The 21597-nt window shown below is 37.8% G+C and overlaps 3 protein-coding genes across 7 annotated transcripts; 1 reads left to right on the forward strand and 2 right to left on the reverse strand.

Moving 5' to 3' along the window:
* Window positions 1-154: 154 nt before the first annotated feature.
* Window positions 155-7053, reverse strand: LOC109041641 (OV-16 antigen). 4 transcript variants are annotated; one of them, XM_019058040.2, is made up of 6 exons: window positions 6932-7053; window positions 5543-5813; window positions 5154-5280; window positions 4355-4491; window positions 2476-2569; window positions 155-491 (listed from the first exon to the last, which is right to left on the reverse strand). In XM_019058040.2, the coding sequence occupies exons 2-5, from the start codon at window positions 5801-5803 to the stop codon at window positions 2546-2548; spliced, it is 549 nt and encodes a 182-aa protein (XP_018913585.2). In that variant the 5' UTR covers window positions 5804-5813; window positions 6932-7053; the 3' UTR covers window positions 155-491; window positions 2476-2545. The 4 variants fall into 4 exon arrangements, with proteins under 4 accessions (XP_018913585.2, XP_018913584.2, XP_018913582.2 ...); XM_019058039.2 differs by lacking the exon at window positions 6932-7053 and adding an exon at window positions 6269-6406; XM_019058037.2 differs by lacking the exon at window positions 6932-7053 and adding an exon at window positions 6132-6271.
* Window positions 7054-7368: 315 nt separating this feature from the next.
* LOC109041643 (protein D3) lies at window positions 7369-13759 on the forward strand. 2 transcript variants are annotated; one of them, XM_072301960.1, is made up of 5 exons: window positions 7369-7596; window positions 8867-8993; window positions 9613-9756; window positions 10669-10747; window positions 12804-13757. In XM_072301960.1, exons 1-5 carry the CDS (start codon window positions 7378-7380, stop codon window positions 12982-12984), a joined length of 750 nt encoding a protein of 249 aa, XP_072158061.1. In that variant the 5' UTR covers window positions 7369-7377; the 3' UTR covers window positions 12985-13757. The 2 variants fall into 2 exon arrangements, with proteins under 2 accessions (XP_072158061.1, XP_072158062.1); XM_072301961.1 differs by lacking the exon at window positions 9613-9756 and having other exon boundaries at window positions 12804-13759.
* A 220-nt stretch (window positions 13760-13979) lies between these two features.
* On the reverse strand, window positions 13980-20408 carry LOC109041638 (OV-16 antigen). Its single transcript, XM_072301958.1, has 6 exons — window positions 20353-20408; window positions 19475-19796; window positions 17430-17556; window positions 16852-16995; window positions 15962-16052; window positions 13980-15210 (listed from the first exon to the last, which is right to left on the reverse strand). The coding sequence occupies exons 2-6, from the start codon at window positions 19715-19717 to the stop codon at window positions 14928-14930; spliced, it is 888 nt and encodes a 295-aa protein (XP_072158059.1). The 5' UTR covers window positions 19718-19796; window positions 20353-20408; the 3' UTR covers window positions 13980-14927.
* Between the last annotated feature and the right edge of the window lie 1189 nt (window positions 20409-21597).

Below are 21597 nucleotides of genomic sequence, written 5' to 3' on the forward strand. Positions count from 1 at the left end.
AAGCGTTTAAATGCCTGTTGTTTTTTAGTTTGGAGTTTTGCAAAGCGTTAAATTCACTAAAGAAACTCCAACTCTCTACCCGTCCACCGCATATTTGTGTTTTTTACTTAAAAATAAAATCAAGGAACTGTAAAGAGATTGTAGATTCTTCCTGTTTCGTAGAGGGACAAATTTTATTTTTCCAGCAGACAGAGCCTAAACATGTTACACAAGAGTTCCTTCTATCATTATATAACAAAGGTGTGTTGAGAAACGAAAATGAAAATCCGCGAATTATTTGCGTGAAACAGAATTTTTTGGCGACATTAGAGCATTACTCTCGCATTCACAGCAATCATTGTCGTGCCCTACAGTAATATAATTCCTTTCATGTGTCTTCTGATTGCGGAGTCCATTCACAGTAAAGAAAGTTACCGGCCACTGGTCCTTCTAGCTTATACTTTTTAACGATCTTACGTATATCCCAGTTTGCGCGCTGTGGGTCATCTGTCCTGTAATTGAAATAAAATATTTTATTCTGATACGATACTGAGAGCAGGAACAAAAAGGGTGAAATCTCCTCCATAATCATTGAAAACTTCTGTAATCAACCATTAATTTATTTAAGCTAAGATAAGATATGAACGAATTCAGGCTAAAAGGAACTATAGAGGATGGGAAAAATTATGTGTGCTCGTCGCTTGTGTAAGCTGCATGAGAAACAATGTAAAAGTGGGCGTGATTCCTTTTGGAAAAATAGAAAAGTGGGAATTTCCAAGAAATCAAAAGGAACTAAGCGCAAAAATATGCTAACTCATGAGCCGTGGGCATGTGACGAGAGTGTTGTGGACATGGTTTATGAGTTAAAGCGCCTCAGCGTCGATCTCCTCGTCCCATGTCGACATCAATGGCGCTCATTAATTCCCATTCATTCTTACGGTCGGTCCTCGACCAGAGACAATCCTCGACTGACAAGAATACTCCTTCTTTCCTACCCCTCTCTCCTGATGCCTTTTAGCATAAATACGTTTTTATAATTTATTATATTGTTTATTTTTTATATGACTAAAAAATCTAAAGCAGCACTGGAGTAAATTTTGACTTAAGTTCTTCTAAACTAGCAACTGCAGGAACATATTCATAACCCAGTCTTAAATGAAAAGCAACGGCTTTTCCCATTAAACCTCCAGTTAAATAATGCTCTGAGATATAATGGACCACTAAACAGTAAATAATGGGCGATCAGACGATACCTGCTTTATCGAAGAAAACGTCTCATGTTTTCTCTTCAAAATCTTATGTAGAAACGATTCATACAACGGGAAGTTGAGAAATTAATTCCTGGACGAGATATTAAAATTATTTTGAACGAGGATCAAATAAGTGACGGCATTTGTATTCTTTTTCATGTAAGCAAAGTTAATCGTGAACACATTGTATATCGATAATGTAACGGCAGAAATGCGCATCTCGGTTTGCGGTGTCGTAGACTTCCTGTCAAATTTTATTTTCTACATGAAAAACTACTGAGAGTCAGTTCTTGGGAATTCCAGTGATTTTTCTTCTATTCATAAAAATTATTCTGCGGAAACTGCAAACCATCATGTTGGCACGGTCTCCTTTTAAAAAATAAGATAAGAGCAGAGATTTTGAGACACCGCAACGAAGATATGCATTTGTGCAGTTTCACAGGCGATATCTTGTTTAGGAGTTGACTTAGACTTCCCGTTGTATAAACCGTGTTCCTCTTGACATTTCAAAGAGGAAAAATGTTACGGAGTGCTTTGACTCATAACTTGTCTAGAGGCCTATTATTCAGTCCCACGTTACATGTTTCCTCATTAACACGCGGAACATACGTTAAGCAAATAGCTAAAGCATGCTTGGTGTTACACACATTGTGTGTAGAGTGGTCCATACAGGAGGACAACGAAGTAGTTGATCTTATTGTAAGTGCAACTTGCAGTCTCTTTTTGTAGTGGGTGATATGGCGCCTTCATATCACTGCGACACCCCACGCTTTGCCATGCGATTAGTTTAGTTGCCTACCCGTCCAAAACCAAACTATAAGTTTATGAAATCTCACTACCGCACACACCTGTGGGCCAGTTGCTACCATGCATTTAAAGGGGGAAAAACGCTTATTCGAAGCAAGGTAAAAATGATCAGTACTCTTTTCTTGTTCCCTAATTTCGGAATTTCACTTGTTTCTCTTTATTACCTGAGTCTTGCCCGGTGATTGTTAATAGCCCAATAGCCCATTAAAATTAAAACAAAACGCAAATTATAGCGGCAGGGGCATAACCAATAAATTATTTCTTTCTTATTTTAGCAGCTGTGTCCCCACTTTCATGATTTTTGCTTTGTTTGTGTTATTTGTAAAAATATTAAGTAAGCACTCGAACTTTTTGCGTTAAATGACGAATAAATTGCCTGCCACGGTGAAGGGTAGGGGTATCTATCATAAAGTAAATTAATCTTATGGCGGTTACTTACGAATTCAACAAACGCGGTTCCGTATAAGATACTGTGTAGTTGAAGTACGATACATATGGCTGCTGATAAATTAAAAATACATATCGATGTAGTCCTGCAAAAAGCATGGATTCGTTCGGTAAGTGAGATAAGAAAACGATAAAATTTTATTTTCCACAAATAATTGTCTTTCAATAAACTTCCTCTTAAAAAGGGGAAAGATACTTGCCAAATTAGCGTGGATTTTAAATAAGCTTGATAATTACAATTAAAATTCTACAGTAGAACACCTGAAGCAGAGTAAGAAGATTGAAAAAAATAGTGTCAATTTGCAGTACGAATGTTTCCACACATGTTTTTCGTCGTAAGATGAATTTCAATTTCAATTTCAATTTCTGAGGCAAATATTTTAAATTACGGACATGCTTTTTATGATTGCACTCTTTTCTTTTCTTTTCTCCACTTTGTGGAGCTGAAGATATTGCTCGTGGCGCGGATTCCATATATTCAAACCGTTGAAAACATTTTTGTCATTACCAGAACTGCTCGAAAAAGGGATGAATTCCAAGGGTGTGACCATGAATATAATTCATCCAAGAACTAGTTGCAAACATTCTTTTGAAATTTCTTTATGATTATTTTTGTAATTTGACAAAATATTAGAAAATATAAAAAAAAAAATAAAAAAAAACTCGAGGTGAAATATTAAAACGCTGAAATGCAATCAAGTCCCGCTGGCTCATCCAATGTAGATTTGAAATGAGTCGATGTAAGAGTCTATATTCTTCACTTGACTCCGCTCAATTTGATGTCTACGTTATGTGTGTGCATCATCACTGAGAGATAAATGCGTGAATGCTGTAAATTATATGGTTCTTTCTAGTCTCTTGCGCCAATTTAATTGAGTTGATCATACGTCTATTTTAAAACACTGAACTACATACTTTTTCAATACACACCTAATTACATGCATGATCCATTGTTTGAATGAAGATCGCTTATAAAATAAACAAAATAGTGTAAAAATGGGTAGGGCCGGATTTACTTGCTTGCCGCCCATGGGCCGCCTGTATTTTGCCGCCCCCTTCTCAATCGTTTGAAACCTCAATAAAAACCATCATGTGAACGTGCCGGAGGGGGAGGGGTGCATAAGACGCGTTTACTCGTGTTGGACACATTTTTTGCGAGCGCCCTGTCAACACTACTAACAAAAATTCACGTAACTTGGCCCGAAAGTTAAGTTCCGCAAACCTATCTCTGTGTGGACAAGGCCTTCCATTTACATTAAATGAACGAAAATATTATGAAAGAACAAACATAAATGTGCTTTAATAATTTTAACTTCCGCCGCCGCGCCGCGCTGATTGCACCGTGTTTGGCGCAATGCGTGAAATATCCCTACAGTCTTGTATGCGCTATACGTTTCACGCCGACCGCTGCTGACCGCAGCGATCGCACTGTCTTGGACGCAATGCGTGAAGTATTCATGCAATCTTGTAGGCGCTAAAATGTGTTACATGCCGACCGCGCGCCGCGCCGAGGGTTTCACCTGTTCATCTCAAGTTATCGTCATCATTGCTCTCTGCGCCGCGCCGTTCCAGGCCAAATTCCGTGTTCGGTTTCTCTCTTAGTCTTAACTCGACTAATTAAAGGTGCTGTCTATTTTATCACAGGAAGACGACAAAATCAGACATATACTCTCGGGAAATGAGAGATTTTGTCACCTTTTTTCGCTTGTAATTTTTTCTCTGAATCCCTTAGCCGAATCCTCTTTTTCTTTATAGCTATATTTAAAAAAAAAAAATTACAAAATTTGTCGCCCCCTAAATTTGCCACCATGGGCCGCGGCCCATGTGGCCACCCCCTAAATCCGGCCCTGAGAATGGGGAATAATACAAACCTGTTCCTTTCTCCGGGAAGGACCAATATATTTAACTAGTGTTTCAGCATGTAAAATACTATAGTTCGGTATGTTAACTAAGCTCCAATGAACGTATGGTCTCTTCGTTGCATTTTTCCTTATGGGTGAATCTAAATCTGAAAGAGATACAAAAATTCAACAAACCCTCAGAAAATATACATACTTGAATATGGTCGTAACAATGCCTACAACAAGCGGTGGTAATTAACGTCGACTATTACTACGAACTAGTTACTATTTTCAGGGCTCTCAGGTCAGTTCTTCGTCCCTTTTCTAGTTTTGCCTCCTTCGCCGCACCATTGTTCTTTCGGTTAATACACACAATTGTAAAACCTTAGGTAAAAAAAAAACACACCCTCAAACAAATTCAAACTCTCCTTTTAACTTGATCTGCAGAATTATCGTGCCTAAGTTTTTTACTGCCAAGAAAAGAGGTAAGTATGCTAGTTGGATATTTCTCGTAATAAATTGATGATATTTGTTCTCAAATTATACTTGCATTCAAAATGACTGAACGAGTTAATATGCGAGCACTCATAATTTGATTATCTCTTCATATTTCAGGTTAGAATACAATTTTAAAATAATCTTGTAGTGTATATACGTTTAAAATCCAATTTTAAATCCACTCAAACTTTTTCATTTTTTTTTCGTGTATCTAGTCGTCTTACTTTGTTGGATTTCTTTTAACTTTAATAATTTAATATTTTTGAAAAAAAATGATTTATCACAATTGAACGTGTTAGATATTTAAGGAGGTGGTTTTTAACGCACTTACCGAGCATAAATAACGAGTACATAACGTGTGGTATTGTTTCAAATCGAATAGCAAAAGGAGGAAATTTTAGTTCCTCTGGTCGATGTTTTGTGCCAAAATCAGGCGAGATTGCTCCAGCATATCGCATCTGTTTGAGTAAAGTGTCTAAGATATTAAAACAATCACAAATCAACCAGTTCAAGCACAACATTTTTCTCTTATATTATAATGGAGCCCCTCAGCGGAAAAATTTAATGCTAGCGTAGCTTCGTCCATACTTGCTAAAATATAGATAAAATTGCATAATAATTTCAGCATTACGAATGTATTTGATTCTGTCTGTTGAAGTGGTCCATCTAAGAATATTTTACAATATCTGTACTAGAGAAAAAAAAATCAGATTAACTTACATTTAGCTCATATTGTGGAGCATCGTCTATTAAATCCGGTATAATGCCATGCTTCTTAAATATGTTTTCTATTTCTTTTTGATCTCGACCTGTGTAACTTGAATTAGGCATAATCTCCTCCGTTTCTGCGGTGATTTCCTCTGTTGTATGAGCAGCTTCTATCGACAAGTCGGATGTGAGGGAATAATATATGAGATGAGCCAAGAGTTGTCTCCATATTCGTGCGGAAAATTCGTGTGATACAAGGATGTTGCTGAGCATTTTCTTTGATCTAAATTATAACAAAATTGAAAAAGGAAGATAAGACACCGCTGATACAAGAAAACAAGATAGAACTATATTATAAATAGCTTCAAAAATTCACGAATCTAATGTACTTTCTCAATTTTTTCGTGCGTTTGTTGTTTTACCCATTGTAATTTATTTGCTCCGACTTTGCTTTACCCAAAATATATTGATTCTTTTACTTCACCCATTATCTTCACATTTTACCTCCCATAGACGAAAAAAATTAGTCTCTCACCATCTACAGCTAAATTCTTTAGGATGGATGTGCCTTGCGAAATGACGACGACTTTTCCTACCCTACCTCATTTTGCTTAATTAAAAGTTTATCGTTCATTAACTTATGGGCAACGTCCACGCACAAAACAGAGATAGGCTCATCGTCAACCACAAACTCCATCGACCCGGTAAATTTTATGTGGTAACAGTCAACTACCTCACCTAAGTACACTTGTGAGCTTCAGTTCGTGCGTGGGTGACTAGACGGACCTATAATCAAATTTAAATTTGAATTTGTACCGAAACAAAATTGTCATGCGTATATCAAGTAAAGCATCGTCAAAGGTGATAAAGAGTTTATCAGATTAATCTATTCATCTGAATACTCCTCACTGTTAAGAAACCACTCAAACATGGTCGACTATAACCTGCACTGTGCACGTTGCACGGATACAAAGTAAATTCACTAGATTTCTAAGACATGGTGGTCAAATGTTAACTAATTGTCCAAGTTATTCTTAGAAACGCATCTAAGGATATGAATGTGAGTCACAAGTGGTGCGCTTTCATTTCCGTGGTTATGTAGGTACAGTTATCGTTCAGTGTTACCACAGTCGCCGATCACAGAAGTTAATTTAATTAAATTTCCTATCAAATCTACATGTCTCAGCATTTTATGGAGCCATAAGAGTATTTTGTGTGTCGTTGGCGGGATTTTACTTTAGAGCACCCAGGAACGTAAAGATAAAGTGTGCAAGATTTTATAAACACAAGTTTTCAGGGTCACGAAGTCATTGGATATGGATGAACAGAATACGGTCTTAACAAATTCACATAACCGTGTAAAACTCTCAACACACCATGAAAACAACAAATAATACCAACCAACACTAATGTTGTAACGCTGCACGCTTGAGAAAAAAATGATCACATAACTTCCAGTCACTTACTGTTCGTGTGCATCGAATATACGGAATAGATCGGATAATGTGGCCACTATGTCGGTTCATCATAACTTGATAGATGCAGATGAGATAATGTAAATCTGTTCTTTGAAAACATCACAAGGTTTTTTTCTTCCTATTCCTCTTTCTTCCAAAGACCTTCCCATTATAACATGTGAATTCTAGGCATGCCGAATTTGCCTCGAGGTGTATTTAAAGTGTCTACAATGTGTCTTTAGTAAGACTTATAAAAAAATTTACCCAGCTGCACACCGTCATTAATTATGATTACTAAGTGTTGAAACAAATATTAATCCAGAGTTTATTTGTTGTAATCACTAACTAATGTTTAGTTAAAGTATTCAATTAGTATACAAAAAAATATTTATGGAGCCTATTACAATAATTTTACAATTATGTTACATAACGAAATTTATGGTGGTTGCAAGAAAAGTGCTCGAGGAAAAAATAAAATCAGTGGGTGGTGTTGAACATGCGATGCCGATCGCCCCTTTTAGTATGCCTCCGGAGGAAATCGAATGGCGACTGAAAGACGATGATGTTATACCCGACGTATTACCTCGCAGCCCCACTTACCCTATTAATGTAAGTAAACCATAATCAAAGGGCAATTTTTGTGATAGCTGGCATCGCTACATTTTCCTTCTATTAAAATGTATGTGAAACAATCGATTATTTGAACAGCCATTTAAGCAGGCAAAAGTTATCGTTGTAGCATTGTAAAAATCACACCTGGTCATAATGTTCACTAAAATATTTTAAGCTGATTTGTTTCGAGCATCACGATATTTGCTTCGAAAGTAAGGTGCACGGTATATGCGGAAATGAATTTTTTAGAAAAATGGTTTTTGTTTCTAACTATATGACAATTAATTCATTTATTTCCTTATCTCCATTGATGTAAATTCAATTAAATCAACTTTCTACATGAATCAATTAACCATCTTATCATCACACTGTATTGGATTTCACCGGCCGTTGAATCTGTACACAACACACCAATCTCTACACAAACGATGAAACGAGCGGTTCGTTCCTCATGTTTTAACTTTTTGGGGAATTGCGCTGGGTTCCTGATGATTCTAAATTTCGAATTTTGTTGATTTTTTACACAGTTTCCAAAATCGATAATTTAGAAAATATCAGGCTACTTTTCAGCGCGGCACAAAGAATTTATTTTTCTCTTGCTCAAGGAATCGGGAGGCACTAGGGTGAACCAGAGGAAAATAGGTTCATGGGAGCAATTTTTCCCATACTCCTGAGGAGAACATTTTATTTTTACAGAGACTTTTCAAAGAAAAAATTAAATAACTCGCTGTCTTTTCAATTTGCCTTACATCCTATTTGAGACAGTATTATTAAAAAGAGTGGGAAGTTTTTCAAACTTTTTATTGCATTTTTGACGTTCTTTTCACGTGACGTTTGCGTTTCTGTGCATCTGTCACTCGCGTTCCAAAAAGCGAAGTACCACTTCTTTCTCAGGTAATATGATAAGGACAACTGAAGAGTTCAAAAATGCACCAAAAGAAAAGAAAATAAAAACGGACCTCCGCCTTTTTAAGAGTACTGATTTATTATGTGCAAAGGCAAATATTGACATGGCAAATAGGGGACGCCCAGTGAAAGGTTGGCGACAGGGGGTTCTAAAGGAAATGGGGGAGTGCCAACTCCCTGAGGGGTTTTAGAAGGATCGGGGACTTTGGCGGCTGGGAGTCGCAGAGCGCCAAAGAGCACTATGAAAGCGGCTTTTATGTATGTAAATACGGACATCCTTGAAGAATAAGAACTCTCAGAAATTGCTGTCTCAAATTCCGTTTTCAATCCACCTCTGATTAAATGCTAACTTTTCGCGTAGGTCTCGTATGGTCCTGGCATCAGGGCGAACTTTGGGAATGACCTGGAGCCCGATGAAGTGAAGAAAGCGCCAATGCGCGTCGCTTGGCCAATAATTAGGGGTCGCAACTATACATTAATATTGACCGGTGAGTTTATCCCTGTACATTTTAGCTTCGAAGATCTGCGGGCTGATTGTTGATATGATAAACAAAGAAGTAGATACAGAGGACTTAAGGTGTATGGAGCGATTCAAACATACGTGGTAAAAATTTAAATTGTAAATGGACATTTTGCGACGTTGAAATGCAGTTACGCTCTCTCATCTCAGGAAATTCGAATTGAGGTCTAAGTTTAAACAATTTTGAGTAGCCTTTCGAGTCACATATTTGAAGGGCAACTCAAATTTTGGAGTTGAATCACGGATTTTTCTATTTCGAGCTGACACTACACTGGTACAACCAAATGAGAGAAAGCTCGATTAACTGCTTGATTTGAGGTCCATGTCGTCTTTTAGGTGAAAGGAATCAAAATCCTGGTGGCAATTGTCATCCTCTTGCATAATATTTACAAAATTGTAGTTTAAATGCTACTCAGAATCCGATTAATTTCGTCTAGAGGTCCATCTGGATCTTTCACCGAATGGCAAGCAAATCAACAAAGTATTCATATAAACTTTAACTGTTTGTTGATGCTGTTTCTCCTTACCGCCCAAAAACTTGTTAATGCTTGCACTACCTTGAAGTCCTGTTAATATTCGTTCCTCAGGGGCTGATGATCCATCGGCTGGAAATCCCATGAATCGAGAGTTTTTACAATGGCTTGTAGTTGACATAGCGGGCTGTGATTTGGCAGTCCTCAAAGGCAGAACACTGTGTGAATACGTGCCCTTACAAATGCCACCTGATACCGGTACGACATTATTTTCCTTATCTACAATGCAAGAGCATTTCTGCCTTTTTAGGAAAATTTTAATTTTCTCATATTTAATGCACATATAGTTACGAAAAAACGGACGGTTTAAAAGGACGGAAAGAAGATTTATCTGCGATAAAATTTAGAGATTTTGCCTACTATCTTTGAATGGAAGTGTAGAGCTTTCAACTCGCCGAAATGAAATGATTGCTAAAAAATTACCTCCCTAGGATATGTTTCTCTGAAAAATACGACCTTGAAAATGACTTGTAGACGAATTTAGGGAAAGAAATCCGTAACTTTAACGGATTCAGCACGAAAAAAACGGAGGTATTCAGAGAAACTTCCAGAGAGTAAACAAGTCTTATTTTGACACAAAAAAGTAAGCCTCAGAGTAATGCGCTCTAAGTGCCAGACACCCTCGATGAGGGCCAACTCTTTTGAATTTGTAAAAATTTAAATGGAAAAAATGTATCATTAAATATTCCCTCATTCATACAATAAGCAAGTGGAGATACAACACTGAAAAAAATGCTCTTGGATCCAGAGTCCAGTCTCTTGAAAATTTGGACAAGGAAAACTACTTTTGATTTAATCGGGTTTTTGCTTGAATCCAAAGGAAATCCGCTTAAATTGAGAGGCTAGGCTCTCGACTCTGGCAAAAATCCAATTAAATCAAGAATATGTTTTCTTGTCAATTTTTTCAAGAGTCTGGACTTTGGATTCAAGAGACTTTTTTCTAGTGTACAATGATTTAATGCGCCTTCTAAGTTTCTTCTGTGAATGCTAGGAATGGAACTATTCACTTTGGGGGGAGGGGTGGGGCGTCCATTTCACCATTTTTTGTGGTTCTGTTGAGCCGGTTTTTAATTGTTTGGTATTTTATTTATTCTTCCATATCTTCTGCAGGTATTCATCGGTACGTTTTCACCGTGTACGAGCAGCCAGATGTAAAACCAGAGTGGCGGGAACCAATAATTCATAAATAGTAAGTGCATATGTGTATGTATATAATTATTTTCAAGAAAGTAAAGAAATGTACATATAAAAGAAGAAGTAGATGAGTTCAGTGGTAATGGAGGAAATAATGTAGCTTAAAAAAAGAAGAAATCTTGGAACATAATCTGCTTATCTTCACCTTGTCAATTAGAATCTACAATTAATCAATCAATTCTCGACCCACAATCAGCCTTCTTATCCGAATGTGGCATATCAACGAAAGGCTGACACACTCAATCAACCAAATGCATTAAAGTCCCTCTAAATAAAACAAACACACCAAGGTGATCCAATGCATGGCTGCATAAACTTTAGATTTTGACGTATATACGGGGACTTTTAATATACAAAATGAATTAAACGATAATCCCTCAATTATACAATTAAAACTAAAATTTTCAATTTGTTCATCGCGTTCCGCACGAAATTTTGATAAGGAAACATGTACAAATATTATTTGCATCATTCCGAACACTCTTCATGGAATCGCTGTCGATGACAAAATTTTCTATTTTCTTTTTCTTTCCTCATCCATTCATTCCTTTTCCCCCTTTTTTAGTGAAGACAAACATCGCTTAAATTTTTCAAACCAGAAATTCGCGCAAAAGTACAACTTAGGCGATGCGTACGCAGCAAACTACTTCACCTCACAGCACGTACCACCTGACGATGACGGCCCTGGGGTCTCAGCTTATGATAAGGGTATCCTGAAACCTGATTTCGGATGGGGTCGAACGATGAATCCCTCAGTTATACAATTAAAACTAAAATTTTCAATGTGTTCATCGCGTTCCGCACGAAATTTTGATGAGGAAATATGTACAAGTGTTATTTGCATCATTCTGAACACTCTTCATGGAATCGTTGTCGATGACAAAATTTTCTATTTCTTTTTCTTTCCTCATCCATTCATTCCTTTTCCCCCTTTTTAGTGACGACAAACATCGCCTAAATTTTTCAAACCAGAAATTCGCGCAAAAGTACAACTTAGGCGATGCGTACGCAGCAAATTACTTCACCTCACAGCACATACCACCTGACGATGACGGTCCTGGGGTCTCAGCTTATGATAAGGGTATCCTGAAACCTGATTTCGGATGGGGTCGAACGATGAATCCCTCAGTTATACAATTAAAACTAAAATTTACAATGTGTTCATCGCGTTCCGCACGAAATTTTGATGAGGAAACATGTACAAGCGTTATTTGCATCATTCCGAACACTCTTCATGGAATCGAATCGAACTTTCTATTTATTTTCTCTTTTCTCATCCATTCATTCCTTTCTCCCCCTTGTAGTGAAGACAAACATCGCCTAAATTTTTCAAACCAGAAATTCGCGCAAAAGTACAACTTAGGCGATGCGTACGCAGCAAATTACTTCACCTCACAGCACGTACCACCTGACGATGACGGCCCTGGGGTCTCAGCTTATGATAAGGGTATCCTGAAACCTGATTTTGGATGGGGTCGAACGATGAATCCCTCAGTTATACAATTAAAACTAAAATTTTCAATGTGTTCATCGCGTTCCGCACGAAATTTTGATGAGGAAACATGTACAAATAGTTATTTGCATCATTCCGAACACTCTTCATGGAATCGCTGTCGATGACAAATTTCTATTTTCTTTTCTCTTTCCTCATCCATTCATTCCTTTTCCCCCTTTTTAGTGAAGACAAACATCGCTTAAATTTTTCAAACCAGAAATTCGCGCAAAAGTACAACTTAGGCGATGCGTACGCAGCAAACTACTTCACCTCACAGCACGTACCACCTGACGATGACGGCCCTGGGGTCTCAGCTTATGATAAGGGTATCCTGAAACCTGATTTCGGAGGGGGTCGAACGATGAATCCCTCAGTTATACAATTAAAACTAAAATTTTCAATGTGTTCATCGCGTTCCGCACGAAATTTTGATGAGGAAACATGTACAAGTGTTATTTGCATCATTCCGAACACTCTTCATGGAATCGTTGTCGATGACAAAATTTTCTATTTATTTTCTCTTTCTTATCCATTCATTCCTTTTCCCCCTTTTTAGTGACGACAAACATCGCTTAAATTTTTCAAACCAGAAATTCGCGAAAAAGTACAACTTAGGTGATGCGTACGCAGCAAATTACTTCACCTCACAGCACATACCACCTGACGATGACGGCCCTGGGGTCTCAGCTTATGATAAGGGTATCCTGAAACCGGATTTCGGATGGGGCCGAACGTGAGCACAAACTCTCCAAAGATTATTGATAAGACTAGCCTTTCCTTCAAGGAGCATTTACACAGTAAGATTATACAGATATGAACCACCAGACGACCAACTGGGATCAAATTAAAGCATCAGCATCTCGGCACCTTCCGGCCGAAGCATTACAAGCGCCATGCGACGTCTCAACATTCCCGTCGCCATCTTATATTTTTACAGAGAAATTGTCGGTTGAATCTGTTTGAAAATTTGTATAAATTTTATCGGCAGCAGAAGAAGTTCAGTGAAATTTTCGAACATCTTCGTTGAACAATAATTTCTCTGTAAAAAAATAAAATGGCGCCGGAAATGTTTAAACGTCGCATGGCGCATGTGATACTTTGGCGGGATGGTGACGATGTGAAGAAACACATGCGAACCACTTAGCATTCTACGCTTTATTACCCCCCCCCACGTAAGAGGTACCTCTTTACCCCCTAGAATTTTGCACTTTTGCACTTTTCATCGGATAAGAATAGCTCCAACCCCTACCCTTAGCCTCTACGAACACTCGCACGTACTACGCTGTACATTAAAAAAGTCAAAACGCCTTCAGTTTTGTGTTTATGCAACGCCTAACCATAGAGCTTTACTAGTTTTATCCAGGTATGTATTAAGATCTACTCTAGAAGTCTAGTCAAGTATTCCCGACCTTTAATACGAGACGCAATGGTGCTTCTGTTTTCACTGCAAAAAGCAGGGCGTGCCAATTAATAACACTGAAAAAAACACTCCGGCCGTGGAAGCCGTACTTACGGGCTATATAGAGATACCGTCCGTGTACCGGGCTCAGAGGCCGAAAGTTCCGGGCGTAGCACCCGGAGCACTTCGACTACTCCGGGTGCTATGCTCGGAACTTTCGGGCTCTGAGCCCGGAACACGGACGGTATCTCTATATAGCCCGTAAGTACGGCTTCCACGGCCGGAGTGTTTTTTTCAGTGAAGGTATATTATTCACCATAAAGAGTCAAAAGATAATGAGGATCAAAAATTTATTTAGTAGACTTATTACACAATACATAAATCATATTTCATAGGATTGTTTTTAAGAGGTTTGTCCATAGGGTTCCTATAGTTTGAATTTAAAAATTTATCATATTCCGTTTCTTAAAAATGTGTTACTTTTTCATGATTATAATACACTTTTTGATGAGTAATTAACGGTTTGCACTCCGAGTACTGGATTTTGCTTCGTTTAGAGAATTTGATGGTTGGCTCCCTCCATTTTTTAAAATCCCTTACTTAAACGAAGAAGACAACGAAAACAAGTGGAAAATCAATCATTTTCTATAAAAAAAGAAGAAAAAAAGAAGAGTAACGGGGGATTGTAAGACTTTATTTAGAAAAAAAGAAAACGCCGTTATTATTACTTTGACAGATTTCAACCCGTGTAAAAACAAATCGGTGGCTAAAGTCGAAAAATGCGTAGCTCCAGTCCCGCTGTTATGCACATTTTCCCTCGTTTTCCTCGTTTTAAAAATAAACCAACCAGCAGTTTTTCCATAATAGTTTCTGTGAATCCTCTTTCATCATGATACGTCCTCAGAGAATTTCAAGAAGATATTTGGTGTTAGTCACTTCCCTTTTGAAAAAATAATCAAAGATTTTGAAACTTTGGATTGTAGATACGCATTTTTTTTATATTTAGCTATGAATCCATGCAAAATTATTTAACAGAAAACCATTTCCGTTTTTATACCGGCAGACGTTGTGTTGGGGGGGGGGGGGGGGGGTTATAGCAAACCGAACTTTCCACTTTCTGGCCGCCAGTTTTATTGTGTTCAACTTCTCCTTTGAGGGAGTTCCAACCAACTCCTAACGACGCACTGTGCTAAAGTTCAAGTCATGAAACCTACCCAAAAAAAAATTATGGCTAGTTTACTAACTTTTCTTTCTTATCTTTTTCTTTGTCTCGCGACGTATTTAGTTATTTAAAATTGTCGTCAAAATATGTACTTTTTTATGAAATAAATAGAACAGTAAAGATGAATGTTTCTTATTCATAATCCTGATGAGGATACTCTGTTGGGGCTCATCAATCAGCGTGATGTATTTCATAGGATTTTTGTGCCAGTCGGGCATAACTGTCCAGTTTCGCTTTTGCATCACCGTAGACATTTGAAACATATTTATTGCAACTGGCCGTCCTAATTTGTATTCATCGGCAAATTCCGTCACGTTGAATCGTTGTCGGCTATCATAATATCTGAAAAACAAGCACATAATTATGTAATCCGAGGCGATATATTCTACAGAAGCTGCTGTTGCACTGTCATTTCCTTTTAGTAGAAAAGTTACTTTTGGAGATCAACGTTCAGATTTGCCTCATGATAATTGATGACTAATAAGTGGAGTTATTGCCTCAGCAAGTCTAACCTAATTAAATTCCAAATTTGCCCGGCAAAGTACTTACCCCAACATTGATCAGTCATCATTAAGCGAATTTTATTTTATTTTCGGCTCAACGAGTTGCTCATCAATCATCATCAGTTGAAAAATATATTACACCATCGCTTCAAAATTGACCATTCCTCTTACATATAAAATGAGTATTTTTCCTTGGATATCTTAATTTCTTGTTTACGAAAAATATCACTGACACAGATGCACGGTCAACTTTTTTGTCTGTAATCATCGCCATCACTGCAAACTTTCTGACTCCCCCCCCCCCCGATTTTCTTCTGCACCCCACTTATACCTGTGGATCTACAGGGCTGATTTCTATGAGTTTTTGGCTGCTAGGCTTTCAGTAAATAGCAGTCTACAGATGAGCCTGTCATCTTTCAAGTTCCAAATCATGCTATCCAGATTATTGACTACCACGAACGAGAGCATCTGAGGGTTGAACTATGTAGCTGCCAAGAGAGAGGGGGAGAGGGGGAGAGATAGAGGGGGAGAGAGACAGACCCCTCGTTCTCAATATTTTTGGAATGCTTAACTTTTAATAAAGTACTCACTCTTTATAAGTTATTCCCATTCTGTAAAGAAGAGGTTTTACCGGTTGTTTAAATACAATGAAGATGTAACGCCGCAGCTCACCCAGTAGATCTGAGGACAAAAATGACCATTAAGATTAGCCTTAAAACGTCGTTTCGAGGTTATCACGACAAATAGTCCGGGAAAAAACTGTCTTATCCGAAAGATATTGCAAGAAAGTCTATGTACACACACTGAACTCAAAAAAGTCAGCCGACTTACAATTTATCAGCTCACCGCACTAAGCCCTGGATTTTACTCGAAAAACCTTCCCAAGAACTACCAAAAATTGAGAATGGATAGATTTTCCCTTAAAGTCCACGGTGGGTGCTTAGAGAAAATAACCAAGGGAAAAAACTTCTGCGGATTTATATTTGTATCGAGGTACTAGAGTGTCTATGAATAGGCTTAGTGGGAGGTACTTTTCAATGTTTTGGTCAGAAATTTGTAATGAATCTGCATAGGAACACTGAAGTCTAAAAAGGCAACAAAATCTGTCCTTTCTTGCAGTTGAAGTGATGATCGATCCAGTTTCTTCGATTCAGGATCGTGCAATCGTGCATGGAGGATGTCATCGTGGATCATAAGATGGATTCAGACTTCGTAGTTCCACGTGTTGCCACTAGTCACTATTTCAATATGCAAATAATCGTAAATTTCCTGAGTTACATTTGAAAAAGTCGATTAAAAATAAGGAGACGTGTGTCAAAAAAGTACCTGATCAAATTATGAAGTATATTGTTTGGAAATAAAGGAAACCGTACAGTACAGACAATTCTCCGAGCAATATCGATAGTCTTCTCATAAAAATACTTACTTAGTAATTTATTAATGTACTCGGAATGTATAAATATTAATGTTATAAACTTACGTGGGTTCATTGTCCACGCTTTTGGTCCTAGGTACTCTGTGTAAGTGTTCCCAGATTTTGCTTTGCAAGACTCATTGATATTAGCAACGAACCAGAAAACAAACTGGCCTTCAGTCTGGTTAAGTCTCGATGGTGAGTCGGGAGCTAGAAAACGCAATTAGAGCGCATGGTATTAATTCAAATTTTTCAACTTAGTAGTTACGTAACGATCCTCATTCTTAGGAATTCCTCATGGATTTTCAAACTGTTTTTTTCTGTCCTCTCGTGGACTTTGACGAACTTATGCTCAACAAAGAAAGGTTGTGAATAAAAACAGTCACCCTGCTGTTTATTATCAGTGGCAATATTTCACTTTGTCTCATTCGGTTTTAACTCCAATCTATTCAGTAAAACCACAGGCTGTTTTAATGTTGGGGATTTTTTTTTCTTTCGTTTTTTTTTAAAGGAAGACCACACCTTGGTGCAGCTCTCAGTATGGAGTGGTAACGTTAAAAAGTGGAAGGAAATGAAAATACCATGAAAATAACGCAAAACTAATAGTAATAAGACGCCTCGTTATAAAGCAATACAAAACTTACTAAAAAGAATTAATGTGTAATGGGCTCCCTTTTCCACGGGCCATGTTGTATTGATTGGCTGATTCTCAACTTGATCTTCAGTTAATTCAAGTCCAAAATCTACAATTGCGTCTTCTTTGTAACTTACCTGCAAAATTTAATTTTAATATCAATTTATAAATTGTTCCGATCATTCCTCAATTATATGAATTTAGTTGGGATAAAGCAATGGACATGACCATCAAGCTGCGTTCTGCTTAGTTGATACTATTTTCAAGAGTCACATACCTCATCCGTATAGCTACTGGTGGTTTATCAAGCGTTAAAATGAATGCTGACTTTGTAAACTAGCTGCATTCAGCAAAGACTAGCTAGGGTTGGGCAACTTCTTTCATATTAAAAAAAAGAAACTAAGAAAAAACCTTGAATATTTAATCAGTTTCTATGCACCCAAAAAATTGTATAGATATAGTAGTTTAGTTGCGCGTGCACCACGCTGGAGCACTGTAAGAACACAGTAAGAACATAAAATATGAAAGTGAAGAAAAATTCAAGTGCTTTGAAAATCATTAAATTTGACACGGAACAACCTTAATATTTACAAAAAACATTATATTTTCCTTTGATACAAATTTTTCTCATCAATTTAATAATGAGAATAATCCATGCAGACTGTGCAAACATTTCATTATCATGAGTTAAAAAACGCTGACTTCTCGAGTTTAAATATTAGAGTCTAACACAGAGTGGAGTGGCGTGCATGCTGGCGCAAAACCCGCACTGGCGCCTACAAACCTAAGGGGATACTTCACGCATTGCGCAATGCTTGAAGTATCCGTGTTGGGTTTGTAGGCGCTAATGCGCGTTCCGCGCTGGTCGACCGCCCGCCGCGCCGCAGCGTGCCACGGCGTCTCAAGCAACTCTTTCACAACAGAAGTGCTTCACAGTATCATACGCAATTGAAGGCGCTCCAACAATCTAAGAGTGGCAGGGGCAACTTCTTTCATATTGAAAAAAAAAAGAAACTAAGAAGAGACCTTGAATATCTAATCAGTTACTATGCACCCGACAAATTGTATAGATATAGTAGGTGAAAAAAGTAACCTGTCCAAATTATTCTATGCTTATAACTACATGGATTGCATTTTGCAAAAAGGAACCACTAGCATTGCAATGATGCTAAGATTGTGCAACTTCATCTTTTGCAATAAAATTGCGGAAATCGTGAAAAACTATGAAATTTAGATGGTAATTTTTGTCTTAAATTTACAGTTTTTAGCGAGTAAAATAGAAACTATTAATGGACAATCGGGTTTTTCCTCCAAGACAAAAGAAGTTGCACAATCTTAGCAACATTGCAATGCTAGTGGTTCCTAATTGCAAAATGCAATCCACCTATATTAATTACTATTTATAAATTGTCTGATCCATCATGACCTCACCGACGAATGTTGGCAGCATCGCTCGCTGTGGCTATTTAACAATTAAAATGTTTTAAGTTATGTTCTTCTCAACAAGATATTGATAAAATTTAGTGAGAGTTATGAGTTTTTTTATCTACATAGAGGGTGTTCTAGACCACCCGTACACGATTTTTTCTTAGCTATTTTAGGCGGAAGAAGTTAAAGAGACTCTGGAGTGGAAATAATTGAAAATCGACCCTAAAGAAACCTTTCACGGCCCCACGCCCCCGATCTCTTTTCGGAAAGTAACCGATAATGGTAGAGTTTTTATATGATCAGAATCCTCTTATTTATGGATCACATTCGATAGTGGTTCGACGTATCGTTTGGTTTAAAACAATAGAACATAACCTCAAACAAAAACTTTAGGATTTAAGTTTGAAAAGCTGAAAATAAGAAAACTCCTTACAATTTCACTTTTCATTGTCATTTGGTACTCAAAGGAGCAAAAAATCCATCACAAAAGACCCGTGCCCTCAGATTTCTAAATTTCTTTCTGAAGCTATGCTTACACGTTGAACCAATCGATATCGATACTATCTCACCTGTTTGATGTATCGAATATGATCTATTTGTAATCCTGATATCCGTCGCCGATCTTACCTCAATAGCATCCTTCGCTGGCACAGGCACAACTTTCGGGAAAATTTGATGCATCTTCAAGTAAGCCCAGATAAGTGTTTCTCCTCTTGGCAAAGGTCGATTATGTTTGAATTCATCATCGTGACCCTCGCCATGGCCGTTCTTACCATCCGCTAAACTTAAGTGTATGAATATGGGGACTACGCACACGAAGAAAAGACCACCACTATTGATGTGGCTGTCGCAGTTCAGAGGCATGTCCATGACTGGAATTTTACAAATCAATTGAGTGGTCTTATGTTGGAAGCTTTTTCCTTTTTCATGCTTTTTCACCCCTTGTTTCCTGCAAATATAAAAACTTGTTAAGGTGATTCGACGGCTGGCATTTTTTGTGTCGGAGCGACGTGCGATATGTCGCATAAATTCGTCCCGTAATTTCAGCTACTTGTCAATTATTTGGAATTTTGAGATCGCACCTGTGTTGTCATGAGACTGAAGAATTCATGCACAAAATTTGACAAAGAAATTCTACGTAATAGAGTCAGGGTTTTTTTAGAGAAAAAATATCACATTTGATACTGTTATCAAAACTGCACTCAAATGCGACATTTTTCCTCATAAAGCATCACGATTGAGGCGCGAGGCACTTGTGGGAAGGAGAGAAGCTGTACTCCCTGGCTCTCCCTGGAAAAATATGGCTCCACTTTTCCCTAAGAATGTTTTAGAGAATAAATGACACTACAAATGTGGTCCGAATACTGTAAGTAACTTTAAAAGTCAAATTACCCTAAGAATAGAAAATATTATACTGTTACGATCTCCACTTGTTTTCTTCAAGTTGATTCCCGAAAATATAAAACCAGACACATTTCCGCATGCAAACAAAATAAGCAGCTCACTCTATTGTATTGAATTCCTTACTGAGTCGGCAGGAACGTGCTTTTATCAGCTGCTCATCTCACACTATGTTACTAATTCATTTCTCTCTCTGCTAATAATTCATAATTTTTTTTTTTTTTTTTTTTTTTTTTTTTTTTTTTTTTTTTTTTTTTTTTTTTTTTTTTTTAATCAATATTGCGTTTTTTCTTTCACTTCGTTTAACGGGAAGCTGTGACTTTTTCGGGGCCGTATTTACGAGGAGGGGAATATACAGGGTGATCCAGACCGCCCGTCCACCATATTTTTCTCGAAAACGGCGGTGAATTGAGCTTCGGGACCAAAACTTTCAAAGGGTGAATCGACCCCAAAGAATCGAATGAAAATATTTTCAGCCCCCCAAAATGGCCCCTTGGGGGGGTTTTGGGGGGAGCCCCCCCGTTTCTCACAATTTTCAAATGGGAAGGGTATGTTTTGACTTTGGATTCAAAATCTACGGTAAAAAATAAGAACATTTTGTTCTTTGCACTTTTTCCCTAAACCCCCATTTTTTGGAGTTATGGGGCATTTTTGGGGCAATTTTCAATTCGACGCTGTAAGCGGCCAAATCATCCAAATTTCAAAATCTAAAAGTCTCCTGAGAGGAGAGGTCAATACCTTTTTATTGATGTGCCACATGACCCCTGTTGCTCCAAAATTTTGGGGGCCACGACCCCCCAAAAATTTTGGGGCTTTGGAGGGCCATGAGTCGAAAATTTCGAAAGGCAAGGGTATGTTTTGACTTCAGATTTGGATTCTACGCGAAAAGTTACGTAGAATTGATATGGCGCATGGCCTGTTTGCTCAAAAATTTTTTTACCCCTTATTTTGTCCAAAAATACACGGCTTCTTATGGGGAAATGGGGTTTTTCAGTAATTTGGAGCAAACAGGCCATGCGCCATTTCAATTCTACGTAACTTTTCGCGTAGAATCCAAATCTGAAGTCAAAACATACCCTTGCCTTTCGAAATTTTCGACTCATGGCCCTCCAAAGCCCCAAAATGTTTGGGGGGTCGTGGCCCCCAAAATTTTGGAGCAACAGGGGTCATGTGGCACATCAATAAAAAGGTATTGACCTCTCCTCTCAGGAGACTTTTAGATTTTGAAATTTGGATGATTTGGCCGCTTACAGCGTCGAATTGAAAATTGCCCCAAAAATGCCCCATAACTCCAAAAAATGGGGGTTTAGGGAAAAAGTGCAAAGAACAAAATGTTCTTATTTTTTACC

The sequence above is a fragment of the Bemisia tabaci genome, chromosome 6, assembly GCF_918797505.1.
Source record: "Bemisia tabaci chromosome 6, PGI_BMITA_v3".
Taxonomy (NCBI): domain Eukaryota; kingdom Metazoa; phylum Arthropoda; class Insecta; order Hemiptera; family Aleyrodidae; genus Bemisia; species Bemisia tabaci.